The sequence below is a fragment of the Terrapene carolina genome, unplaced genomic scaffold, assembly GCF_002925995.2.
Source record: "Terrapene carolina triunguis isolate 2854851 unplaced genomic scaffold, T_m_triunguis-2.0 Scaffold30581, whole genome shotgun sequence".
NCBI classification, from domain to species: Eukaryota; Metazoa; Chordata; order Testudines; family Emydidae; genus Terrapene; species Terrapene triunguis.
The window spans coordinates 1-13,537 of record NW_020694932.1 but is presented as its reverse complement, the minus strand read 5'-3'; the positions used below and the strand labels follow the sequence as shown (position 1 = coordinate 13,537).

Here is a 13,537-nt window from a genome sequence, read left to right as displayed (position 1 = left end):
TTTGCCTTGACCCCTAAAACGATCCTGTATAAGTTTGTGGGACAACAAATTCACTTACCTATAGATAAAAGCATATTGTTCCTTATAGGACTTTCTTCCTAACCTTGTACTGATCACGTAGTCATATTCTTCTTGGTACTGACTAGAAAGAGAATATTTTAAGTAGATTTCTGTCTCTATAAGGGTTTGGATTTCTATTTAATCTTGTATTAGTAAACACATGTAAGAGGGTCTGAAACACTGACTTCTTGTGCTGGGTTACAGAGAGAAGTCATCTAAAACTATCTTTTGGTATTATCTTGTATAATTATTCACTTTTTTTCCCCTACACCTCTCATGCTGCGTTTTTTAACCTCAGGTTTTATGCTCTGTACTGTACTTCCTATTCTTTTCCTATGCCTCACTTCCATCCATAGATGCATTATATTTTCTAGAGCAGAAACTTACAGGGATATAGTTTTCATCTCCATATTATTTTTATCCAACAAAGACAATTTCTATTTCTAGCTAAAAGTGAATCCCCTCTTCTTTGTATGCTGTCAGCCAAGTCTTTCTTTCTGTTTTTCTTTTTTTTTCTTCATCTTATTTCCCATGATGCATTAGTTTTAGACCTACTGAACCCTACCCTAATCAGACACATTTTTTAAAAATTAGGCTGTAAATGACTTTGTTGCTAGTCTTCTTCAGTAAGCCAGTCAAAGAGCCTAGTTCTCTTCTACTGTATTTTTTTATGCATGAAGTTCAATCTGAGATCTTTCAGTCTAAGGACCTGATCCTTCAAGGGAGTGCTCTGGTGCTTAGCAGATCACGTGGACTTTTGTAGCTGTCCTTTCCTCCCCATTTCAGAGTATCGTGTGCAGTACCGGTCAGCCCATTTCAAAAAGGACATTGCAGAACTAGAGGGGTTTGGACAAGGGTGATGCGAATGATTAGGGGCTTTGTAAAGCTGTCATGTGAAGATAGATTGAAATGATCGGTATTGTTTACCTTAGGAAGGAGACAAAAAAGAAGGTCCACAACAGAAATATATAAAATAATGCATGCTTTAGAGAAGGTAGATCAGGAGTGTCTGTTCTCCCTGTCTCACAATGCAAGAAAAGGGGGACATTAATTAAATTGAAAGATGGAAAAATTCAAAACAGATAAAAGGAAATACGTTGTCACATGTTCCGTAATTAGACTGTGGAACTCATTACCACAGGGTGTTCTTGGGGGCCAGAACTTAGCAAAAATCAAAGAAAGCTTGAATTTTTATATGGATACCAGAAATATCCATAGTTATAATAGTCTATGCTAACAAAAAGCATATGAACCCATCTCTAACTATTAGGAATTAGGTTTAGACCTGTGAGGGCCAGATTACCCCCTATCTGCCCACTGCAGGGTTTTTTGAACCTTAATTTGTAGCATCTCATGCTGGCCTCTGTTGGAGACAGGAGACTGGACTAGATGGACCATGGTCCAATATGGCAATTCCTATGTTTTTCTACCAGCTCTTCTGCCTTTCTGCATGTACTTGTGTTAGTGAATGCACATTTGTAGTCTGCCTTACCCATTGAGTTTTTCTATTAAAAGGGGGCATATCTTGTTGCTGTTGTCCTTTATTTCCATCAGTAGCATGATGTCACAGTGAGAAATAACCTGCAGCAGAAAAGAGCAAAGGCTGTTTGTGCTCAGTATATTTTCAAGGGTTAGAACATTTTAACAAAGAGAAAAAATGATTGATTATTGTGACAAGGACAATTACCCCTCCACAAGCCCTAGTGCATGGGGGTAACCCAGAGCCCTGCCTGTCACATGGGTAATTGGGGGTAGGTTGAGAAGGTAGATGGGAAGTAGCTGTGGTGGCAGCTACCATGGGTGAAGGGTGTGTCCTTTCCTCCCAGGTGGCTGGGGAGCTGTCAAGGTGGCTGGTAGTTTGGAACCCGCTGCTCTGAGTGGCTTGTTTGTGTTAAAAATCCTTTGATTATGAACCCATAAAAAAAAAAATCCCTGAGGAAATGGATAAACTGCTGCTGGCAAGAGCTAGGGTTGCCAATTTTGGTTGGCTGTCTCCCTGGAGGTTTCATCAGAGAACATAATCTTTAATTAAAGATTAATCTGTAATTCCTGGAGACTCCATGACAATCCTGGAGCATTGGCAACCCTAGAGAGCTTTGCTCATCTTCCCCAGCTGGTGGTTCTGCCCATCAATCTCTGTTACGTTTGATCTTTCTTCCCCATCTTTTGTAGCTTGTCTCCTCTTTCAGCCCAATCCTGCAAGCACTTATGTACACAAGTAACTTTACTCACTTGGTGCCTGACCCAATTTCCATTGAAACCAATAGGAGTCTTTCCATTGACTTCAGTGACAGTTGCATTGGTTCCCTGAGTAACTGGGACTATTTGTGTGAGAAAATTTACTCATGTGTGTGTTTGTAGGATTAGACTCGTAGAATGTCAGCTTTGTGGGACAGGTACTGTAGCTAACTATGTTTGGACATAGGACATTATGGGTGTTACTATAACACGATGAACTAATATCAGTGTATCAGGGAGATACAGCTACAGCAGGAGACATGAATGTAACTCTGAGGTTTTCTAACTACTTGGAATCTAGAATTTGTTCTTTCCTTACATGTGACTGTGACTTTCTCCTGGTGTTATCTGGACTGGTGACCTGCTAGGTCACTCCAATCCTTGACTCTGGGAGCCAGCCTTACCCTGCTCTGCTGTGAGAACCCCCACTCCTGGGCCGTTCACGCACAGCCTCTGGCATGCAAGCTGCTCCTTGGTGTGTGCAACCGAATGTCACTAGGCAATATCTCTCGTCCCAGACACAACCCTAGGAACCTCCGTCTTGCTGTGTCCAGTGATGTGGAAAAAATGGATCCACGCGTTGTGTTTTCAATAAGATCAGCCTGAGGCCCATTTATTGATTACATGCGCGCAGGGGGGAGGGATAGCTCAGTGGTTTGAGCCTTGGCCTGCTAAACCCAGGGTTGTGAGTTCAATCCTTGAGGGGGCCATTTAGGGATCTGGGGCAAAAATCTGTCTGGGGATTGGTCCTGCTTTGAGCAGGGGGTTGGACTAGGTGACCTCCTGAGGTCCCTTCCAACCCTGGTATTCTATGATTCTATGAGGGGAGAACCATTACTGAAACGGCCTCCCCGAAGCTGGTTACAAACTGGCTTATAAAGCTTAAAACCATAAACTTAGTACGTAAGTTACATATATCATTACATATATAATTTTCTTATTATTTCTTATTAAAATTCTGCAAGGTTAATGCTGATTGGAGCAAAAGCAAATTCTTTCCATATTAGGCCTTTCCTGTTATTGTCTGTCTGTCTTTTGTGGTTAGATGTTGACAGTAGGGGATATTACAAATTTGTTTTCTGCCGAGGGACTGTTAAGTACTTTCTACTGTCTCCTTCATGCCCTTTTCTCCCCCCACCCCTTCCTCCCTGTTGGGCCAACATTGGCAGCTTGACATAAGTTCTGGGCCTGCAAGGTTTTGGGTAACATTGGATTTTCTCTTACACCAGTTATGCCCGCTGGACGCTGCAAGCTTTTATGAGTTCATCAATTTAACAAAGAAATTGATATGCACCAGGCTTGTTATCCCAAGGGGAGTGTCTGACATGCTTTAAACCAAACGCACTGCTTCAGGTAGAATAAACAAACAAACGTATTAACTACGAAGATAGATTTTAAGTGATTATAAGTCAAAGCATAACAAGTCAGATTTGGTCAAATGAAATAAAAGCAAAACGCATTCTAAGCTGACCATAACACTTTCAATGCCCTTACAAACTTAGATACTTCTCACCACAGGCTGGCTGGTTTCCCTTCAGCCAGGCTCTCCCCTTTGATCAGCGCTTCAGTTGCTTGGTGGTAATGTCTGTAGATGGAGATGGAAGGGAAAGGAAGAGCTTGGCAAATGTCTCTCCCTTTTATCATGTTCTTTTTTCCCCTCTTGGCTTTGTCTTCCCACTTCAGCGTCAGGTGAGCATTACCTAGGGTTACCATTCGTCCGGATTCCCCCGGACATGTCCGGCTTCTTAAGCTAAAAATAGCGTCCGGGGGGAATTTGTAAATGTCCGGACTTCCCCCCCCCATGCAGAGCACGCGCGGCCGGATGGTGCCACTTACATGGGGCTCCGACACTCAGCCAGAGAGGGCTCCTCCTCCGCTTCCCCTGCAACAGAAATCACTCACTCCCTTCCTCCCTCCCTGCATTCGCAGATCGGCTCCGGCAGTCTGGAGCTCCTCCCCCACTGTTGCCCAGCGTGCCGACGAGTGGCTCAGGCAGTTCCTGAGCAAGTTCACCAAGACATTAGGCGAAGAAAGGCCAGCAATAAGGGGGCCAGGGGGTCGGAGAAGGGGCAGGGAGGTTTTGGAGGGGGCAGTCAAGAGACGGGGGGGTCGGGAGTTCGGGGGGGGCTTTCTGGGGGTGTGGATAAGGTTTTGGGCAGTCAGGGTACAGGTAGGGGGTAGGGTCCTGGGGGGCAGTTAGGGTGGGGGAGGGTCTTAGGAGGGGGCAGTTAGGGGATAAGGAACAGGGAGGCTTAGGTAGGGGGTGGGATTCTGGAGGGCAGTTAGGAGCAGGGGTCCCAGGAGGGGGCAGTCGGGGACAAGGAGTGTGGGGGGGGTGTTTGGGACTTCTGGAGGGGGGCCTGTCAGGGGGCAGGACTGGGGAGAGGGATCGGAGCAGTCAATGGGACAGGGAGCAGAGGGGTTTAGATGGGTCGGGAGTTCTGGGGGGGGGGCTGTCAGGGGGTGGAGAGTGGTTGGATGGGGCGTGGGAGTCCCAAGGGTCTGTCTGGGGGTGGGGGTGTGGATAAGGGTTGGGGCAGTCAGGGTACAGGTAGGGGGTAGAGTCCTAGGGGGCCAGTTAGGATGGGGGGAGGGTCTCAGGAGGGGGCAGTCAGGGGACAAGAGGCAGGGACCCCTCTTTGAGGAAAGCCTCTGGATTGCAAGTCCAACCGCTACCTCCTCGTGGTGAGAGCCGGTAACTGGCTTGGATAGCCAGGTGGATTGCGGAGGACGAACCCACATCCCACATTCAGTGGGGTGTGGGACGGGGTTGGGCAGCCCCATATGGTGCCACATGGATGCCCCCCTGGTAAGGGTAGCCTCCCCCAGGTACGGGTTGACTCCCCCTGGTAAGGGTTAGATTCCCCCTGGTAAGGGTAGTCTCCCCCAGGCACGGGTTAGTTTCCTCCTGAGAAGGGTAAATCTTTTAGCTATGGAAAAAAGTAATTTATATTTTTATACCGGATTGGCGCTGGACCGGGTTAATAATGCCCCCGCTGTTGGCTTTGATGCCCCGGCTGACAGTGTTAAATATATTAGGGGTGTGATCAGGGTCGCTGGACCAATGGATAAAATGGTGTGGACTATAATGAAGTCTCATGAGCATGAGAGTGAGAATCAAGTCCTCCCAGTGGAGCATGGAGAGGAGGTAGAGGAGAATGTTTGTGATGATCATGGTGAGGAGATTTTATCTATCTTACCGATGGTTTTTACAAGGGACACTTTTAATGATTTAACTATGGAAAGTTTCAATCCAGATTTTAAGTATTTAAGTACATTTGATGATCCATATGTTAGCGAATCGGGATATCTTAATGCTCATTTAGTTAATGGGTCTAGTTTATTAAATAGTTTTAGACCAAGTACTGATTTTAATAGGGATCGTAATAAGGATCTTAACAGTACTGGTAGTAATATAAATATATTAGAAAGTAGTTTGTGGAAGGATGGGGTTTTTTATTTAGAGTATCCTGTTGATAGTTTTAATTGTCCAATATGTCTCCAGATATTACCAACATTTGGTAAATGGGCCAAACACATTAATGTGGTTCATAAAAGTAAAGCCATACGAGTTGTATGTAGTAAATGTGGAAAATCTTCTCAATATCATAATATAGCTTGCCACTACCCCAAGTGCATACCCAAGAAGGCAGATACCCCAATGAAGAGCCATACGTGCCCGGTCTGTGGGCTTGGTTTTCATACTAGATCTGGATTGAGCCAACACTGTAGACATAGACACCCTGCTGTGAGGAATGAGCAAAGAAAAGAAGATATGGCTGCTAAAAGTAAGATCAAAGAGGGATCGACTAGATCTCGTATATGGACCAAAGATGAGGTTGCGCAGCTTATACAGTTGGAAAGGAAATATATTGGGAAAAGGAATATAAATAAATGTATTGAGAGCGAGATGAGGACCAAAACGAATAAACAAATATCAGATAAAAGACGAGAATTAGCAAAGAAGAAGTTAGTGGTAACAGGAGATAGGGAGGAAGTGACTGAGGTAGAGGACATTAGAGTAAATATATTAGAAATTCCGCCCCCAAGAGAGAGGATTTTCCCACTAAAAGGACATCCAGAAGTGGATTTAGTGGAGAAAATATGTAAACGGGGAAAACAAAGTAGGGAGGGAAGAGAAATAATAAATAGTTTAGGGGAAATTGAAGGATTATTAAAGGAGGATTTAACAAAAGCTCTCGGATGGGCAATGTTGGAAAAATTATGTTATTCATTAGTAGAGGGAAAGGACCCTAGAAATGAAAGTCAAATAGAGTTGAGGAATAAAGGAAAAGGGAAGATGAGAAAGGGGAGAAGGAAGCAATTTAATGCAATTAGGAGATATGCTACAAAGAAAGCTAAGTATAAATTCTATCAACAATTATTTGATAAGGATAGAAGAAGATTGACTCGCATTATAATGGGAGAGACAGATAAGGCTAAGTGTGCTATCCCTATGAAAGAAATTGAGGAATACTATGTGAATATTTCGGGAACAATTGGACATGGTAATATGATAGGGTGGCCATCATCCACAGAGAATGCGGATAATGATATATTAATGAGTCCGATCTCTGTGGATGAGATTAGAATAGCTTTAAGAGAAATAAGAAAAGATAGTGCTCCTGGCCCAGATAAAGTAAAAGTGAGCAATTTGTGGGATATTTTTAATTTAGACTCCTTAATACTTACAAAAATTTTTAATATATGGTTTCTAAATAGACAAGTACCAGATGAATTTAAGAAAAATAGAACGATTTTAATACCAAAGACACAAGATGAGGAGGAAATGAAGAAGTTAACATCTTGGAGACCATTGACAATTGGGTCAGTTTGGATTAGAATCTATACCAAAATATTAGCAAAAAGACTGGTGGAAACAGTTAAGATATGTAGTAGACAAAAAGGGTTTATATCCGCCCCTGGGTGTGAGGAAAATATTGCTATATTAGATAATTTGATTAAAGGGGCTAAACGAAATGGGAATGAAATTGCAATAGTGTTCGTAGATCTGGCTAAAGCATTTGATTCTGTGGGACACGGACATATAATAGCCGGGTTGAGAAGATTTGGTATAGATGAACATTTTATAGATATTATTAGGGACCTTTATGATAATTGCACAACTAGGGTATGGGTGGGTGATGAAGCTACTGAGTCTATTTTAATTAGGAGGAGGGTCAAGCAGGGTGACCCATTGTCCCCAATTTTGTTTAATATTGCTATGGATCCCCTTTTAACTAGATTAGAAGTAGAAGGAAGTGGTTTTTATGTTAAGGGTAATGGTGTCACGTCATTGGCTTTTGCCGATGATGTGGCAATTTTAAGTAGCTCATATAAAGGAATGATTAAAAATTTGGGTATCTTAGAGGAGTTTTGTAAAAATACTAATCTCTCTGTTAATGTGAAGAAAACGAAAGGCTTTCATATTTTAACTAAACATAAAACCTATGTAGTTAATCCTAAGGATAATTGGCAGATAGGGTCAGAGGAGATTGAATATGTTCAACCAGGGGATTTTGAAAAATATTTAGGGGCTAGAATAGATCCCTGGATAGGTGTAGGGGGACCGGTACTTAAAGAAAAATTGAAAGATTGGAGTGAGAATTTAATTAAGGCCCCATTAAAACCGGCCCAAAAAATATTAATTTTACAGACATATATCTTACCGAAGCTATTTTATAATCTTCTTTTAATAGAACCCCCTTTTAATCTTTTAGACAATCTTGATGTGTTAGTTAGAAAAATAGTTAAAGAGATTTTACATTTACCTCAGTGTACCACAGATGGGATATTTTATTCTAGAGGTAGGGATGGTGGTTTAGCTCTCACTAAGTTTAGTGTGCAAATCCCAAATATGTTAATTCGTAAATGGAGGAGACATATTGTCTCGAGAGATGATTGGATGGACCTATCTTATCTATATGCAGGAGAAAATCTTGTGGATAAAATATTGTCATTTAGTGCAGTAACATCTCATCCCAAGAAATGGAGGGAAGAGGAATTGTTAAGATGGTCGGAACTGAGATGTCAGGGAATAGGGATAAAATATTTTAAAAATGATTTAATTAGTAATTCGATTTTTAGAAACTCTAGTAAAGTTAAATCGTCAGCGTATATCGCAGCATTGCAGCTTAGGGCAAATATTTATCCTACTAGGGAGACATTAGCAAGAGGAAGAGGAGGTGTGAATGCTCTTTGTAGATGGTGCGGTAAAGTGCGGGAGACTGTTCCCCATATCTCAGGACAATGTTATAAGACTAAGAATGCTAGGATAAAAAGGCATAATAGAGTAGTGTCTGCAGTTGTAGATAAGGTTGGTAAATTAGAGTGGAAGGCAATGATAGAGCCCCATTTGAGAAATAGTAAGGGTGAGTTAAGAAAGCCGGATATTATATTTATAAAAGGAGATACAGCAGTGGTGGTTGATGTTACAGTGCGATGGGAGGATAATGCCGGAAGTTTGGAACAAGCCCACAGTGAGAAGGTGGCTTATTATCTTGAGTTAGAGGAAGAAATTAAAAACTTAACGGGAGGTAAAAATATTCACTTCTTTGGTTTTGTGCTTGGGGCGCGTGGCAAGTGGAGTGAAGGTAATAATGATTTGTTACAATTATTGGGAATGGACAGAAGTAAAAATTTTAAGGAGAGTATATGTAGACTTGTTTTATATTCCACTATTGGTATGATGGCTATATTCAGTGACAGGTAAAGATCCCGGAGTTTCCATTCCGTGTATCTTGCCAAAACTAAATTTTAGCTATTTTGGTTTCCATGCTCTAAATTTTCAAATTTTTAATATTGTTTTGAACATTAACTTATTTAGTGTTATTTAATATCTGTCCTTCAATAGAATGGTTTTAATTATATAATAAATACTTATTAATGGATGAAATTCCAATTTAAATTATTAGGTTTTTTTTTTTTTTTAACTACTGGATGTGGATGCGGACTGGCCGCGTATAATAACCAGGAAAGGGCAGGTAGTCACGCCTGTATATAAATAGGGGGTAGAGTCCTAGGGGGCCAGTTAGGGGCAGGGGTCCCAGGAGGGGGCAGTCAGGGGACAAGGAGCGGGGGGAGGGTTGGGGATTCTGAGGGGGGGAGTGGGAGGGGCAGGGGCGGGGCTAGGACAGGATGGGGCGGGGCTAGGGCAGGACAGGGGCGGGGCTCCTCCCGTCCTCTTTTTTGCTTGCTGGATTATGGTAACCCTACATTACCTCATCGCAGTCCCAAGCTGACCAAAGGAAGGGGGGTGACTCACTCAAGAGTCCAACAGATCCTTTGTTGCTGACTAGCCCAGTGTCCTTTGGTCCTGTGAGGCTGGGCTGGGTTTGTCCCATACATGCCCTGATGAGGTGTGAACTGCCCCTCTGCTCTTGGAGAGTTTTGCCTGGGCTTGCTTTAAGCCATGAGGACACATTTTCAGCCTCATAACTATATACATGAAATTACAATCTATAACATTACTATAACATCAATGTTCAGTACATCATGAGCCTTCCGAAGACACCTGACATGACAAACTTTGCATTGGATACCACACAATCATTTTATAAGGATGAACATGGGAGTGTAGGGTGTTCCCACGAGGTACAGAACGTCACAGTGACTATCAGAAAGATTAAATGTAAATATTGTAGGACAAAAGGTGAACCCAAGAACCAAGTCACAAATATCTGTGAACAACCCAGCACAACTATGCACCCAAGGGCCTGGAATAGATCATTTAAATAGTTCTTTATTTTTTACACAGTGGCTGACACATAAGGACCCCAAACAATTAGAACAGGCACAGGGCAGCTCTAACCTATGCTAGCTTGTAATGGCTCTTAAGAAGCCATTACACTGACAGGATCGCTGGAATATATGACTACATCCCCTCTCCACGCCAGCATGCCCCCTATAGCTGGAAAAGGGTAGCACAGAACAAACTCTGATAGGGATTTCCCCTACACTGGAAAACCCCCAGCTGTCCAGTTAAAGCAGCATTAAATACTACTTTGTGCTGCAGAATACCAGAGGCCACAGTCCAGCCCCGATATTCAGTGGTTATTCTATATTAATATTTTTTATTTATGAAAGGGCATTTGTTGCCCTAAATAGGAAACTCGAATGAGGTACCCTGTTTCCCCGAAAATAAGACAGTGTCTTATATTAATTTTTGCTCCCAAAGATGCGCTAGGTCTTATTTTCAGGGGAGGTCTTATTTTTCCTGGAGCTTCGGGGCCTTATATTCCGGGGTGGCCTTATTATCGGGGAAGTCTTATTTTCGGGGGATGCCTTATATTACAGCGAGAGGCAAAACTGGAAGTAGGTCTTATTTTCGGGGGATGTCTTACTTTCGGGGAAAGACGGTATAAAGTATTGTTTTGGCAGGATAATTGGAAATGATCCAATTTCAGGAGAGACTAAGCACTGCTACAAAGAAAGTAAATTTAGTGCACATCCCTTCTGGTTTAGTTTTGTGATCATGTGAAAGGGACAAATGAGGAAATGTTTTTCAGTGGAAGCAGAATCTTCTCTAGCTTAGTTGAAATTTAGGAGATAAAAACACACATGAAAGGCCCAATCCTGTAAACCTTTACTCACATAAGCAACTCCAATCAGTGGTGTAGCCAGGTGGAGGGAAGAGGGGGAGCGGAAAAAAAAAATGCTGGCAGCATTCTTAAAACTACAATACCCACCTGCTGAAGTGAAAAAACAGATTGACAGAGCCAGACGAGTACCCAGAAGTCACCTCCTACAAGACAGGGCCAACAAAGAAAATAACAGAACGCCACTAGCTGTCACCTTCAGCCCCCAACTAAAACCTCTCCAGCGCATCATTAGAGATCTACAACCTATCCTGAAAGATGATCCTTTACTCTCACAGATCTTGGGAGACAGACCTGTCCTTGCTTACAGACAACCCCCCAACCTAAAGCAAATACTCACCAGCAACCACACATCACTGAACAAAAACACTGACCCAGGAACCTATCCTTGTAACAAAGCCCGATGCCAACTCTGTCCACATATCTATTCAAGTGACACCATCATAGGGCCTAATCACATCAGCCATACCATCAGGGGCTCGTTCACCTGCACATCTACCAATGTGATATATGCCATCATGTGCCAGCAATGCCCCTCTGCCATGTACATTGGCCAAACCGGACAGTCTCTACGCAAAAGAATTAATGGACACAAATCTGACATCAGGAATCATAATACTCAAAAACCAGTGGGAGAACACTTTAACCTGTCTGGCCATTCTATGACAGACCTGCGGGTGGCTATCTTAAAACAGAAAAACTTCAAAAACAGACTCCAACGAGAGACTGCTGAGCTGGAATTGATATGCAAACTAGACACAATCAACTCAGGGCTAAATAGGGATTGGGAATGGCTGAGCCATTACAAACATTGAATCTATCTCCCCTTGTAAGTATTCTCACACTTGCTTCTTATCAAACTGTCTGTACTGGGCTATCTTGATTATCACTTCAAAAGTTTTTTTTCTCTTACTTAATTGGCCTCTCAGAGTTGGTAAGACAACTCCCACCTGTTCATGCTCTCTGTATGTGTGTATATATATCTCCTCAATATATTTCACTCGATATGCATCCGAAGAAGTGGGTTGTAGCCCACGAAAGCTTATGCTCTAATAAATTTGTTAGTCTCTAAGGTGCCACAAGTACTCCTGTTATTCAATCATTATGACATCTTTAAACAAGGCTTTGAAGTTACAATCCATAATTTTCATGGATCTGAAGGTTTCAGTATTTATGGCTTCATTTCAAATGAACCTGTACTCTTCTAAAAACATTAAGTGGCCTCATTCATGAAACACATTGAAAATGTGATGATGTTTTTCTTGCAATACATTAAAGAAGTCAGGCTTTTGAATTTTAAAACACTGCTCTAATAGTACCCGCTTATGAAGCAGTTTAAACAACACAGTGTATATGATTAAAAGATTAGAAAACATGCCTTATAGTGATAACCTTCTCTCTGGTAAGATAAATAGATTGAGTGAGTGACTTGATTACCATCTATAAGTCTCTACTTGGGGAACAAATATTTAATGATCGGCTTTTCAATCTAGCAGAGAAAGGTGTAACACAATCCAATGGCTGGAAGTTGAAGCTAGACAAATTCAGACTGGAAATAAGGCATACATTTTTAACCATGAGTAATTAAACATAGGAACAATTTACACAGGGTCATGGTGAATTCTCTATCACTGGCAATTTTTAAAGCAAGATTGTATGTTTTTCTAGAAGCTACACACTTGGGATTATTTTGGGGAAGTTCTATGGCCTGTGCTTATATGGGAGGGCAGACTAAATGATCATAACGGTCCCTTCTGGCTTTAGAATCTATGACTCTATATTGTCCTGCTAAGGGGAATGTCTTGTGATGATCATTTCTTAGTGAGATGAGAGCCTTTCAGAGTAATGATTAAATAAATAAGGTAAATAACACTTCAAACTATAATAAGGCTCTATAGATTCAAAGGACAAGATATTTTTCTTGTGCATCAAAGACTCCCAGCATGTCCTAACTCTAACTTTATGAAGGAAATTGCATCTGCAGTTTCTATTGTTACATTACCCTACAAATAAAACTTGCTGAACATGTGACTTTGGGCTACAGATTAATTTTTACCATTAGCAGTACAAAACGGTTTCTAATGCTCAATCATTAATTAACTTGAAATTTTTGTGTGTAAATATAAAATAACCTGCAGGATGATTTAGCTGAAAAGTCCAAAGAGAATTCAATGTTTGTTTAATCCAAATGAACGTACCTTTACAATGACATCTAAGACTTCAGGTCTGGCCCTTTTTGCTTCTCCGAAAGACCTCACATTGAAGGAGCAGATTTTTATGCTCAGAGTTGCATTGAAAAAGAAAAGCAAAAATAAAGAGATGCAGAACATCTTTGAAGTCCTTGGACAAAGAGCGCTGGTGAGGAGTGTGCTGTGTATTGCTCAGACTGTAATTTAAATGAAGTTAACTGTAGCAGTCACTAACCACTTAACAGGAACTACTGGCTTCCTTCTTTTTCCTTTGTTTCTTTATATTGTGACAGGGAACTACTGATAAATTGAACTTTTGCCTCAGGGGATCTCCAGTAGTTTAGAGCCAACTTTCACAGTGTGAAGGTCCTTGTCTTTCACTTTTGAGCCCCAACATCCCTTTTCCTGTGTACTAAATACTGCCAATATTATTACACCTCTACCTCGATATAA

The 13,537-nt window shown here is 41.7% G+C and overlaps 1 protein-coding gene across 1 annotated transcript; it reads right to left on the bottom strand.

Moving 5' to 3' along the window:
* Positions 1–54: 54 nt before the first annotated feature.
* LOC113409179 (deoxyribonuclease gamma-like) lies at positions 55–13,332 on the bottom strand. The gene is made up of 3 exons (XM_026662822.1): positions 13,094–13,332; positions 1,553–1,641; positions 55–142 (listed from the first exon to the last, which is right to left on the bottom strand). The coding sequence occupies exons 1-3, from the start codon at positions 13,223–13,225 to the stop codon at positions 55–57; spliced, it is 309 nt and encodes a 102-aa protein (XP_026518607.1). The 5' UTR covers positions 13,226–13,332.
* Between the last annotated feature and the right edge of the window lie 205 nt (positions 13,333–13,537).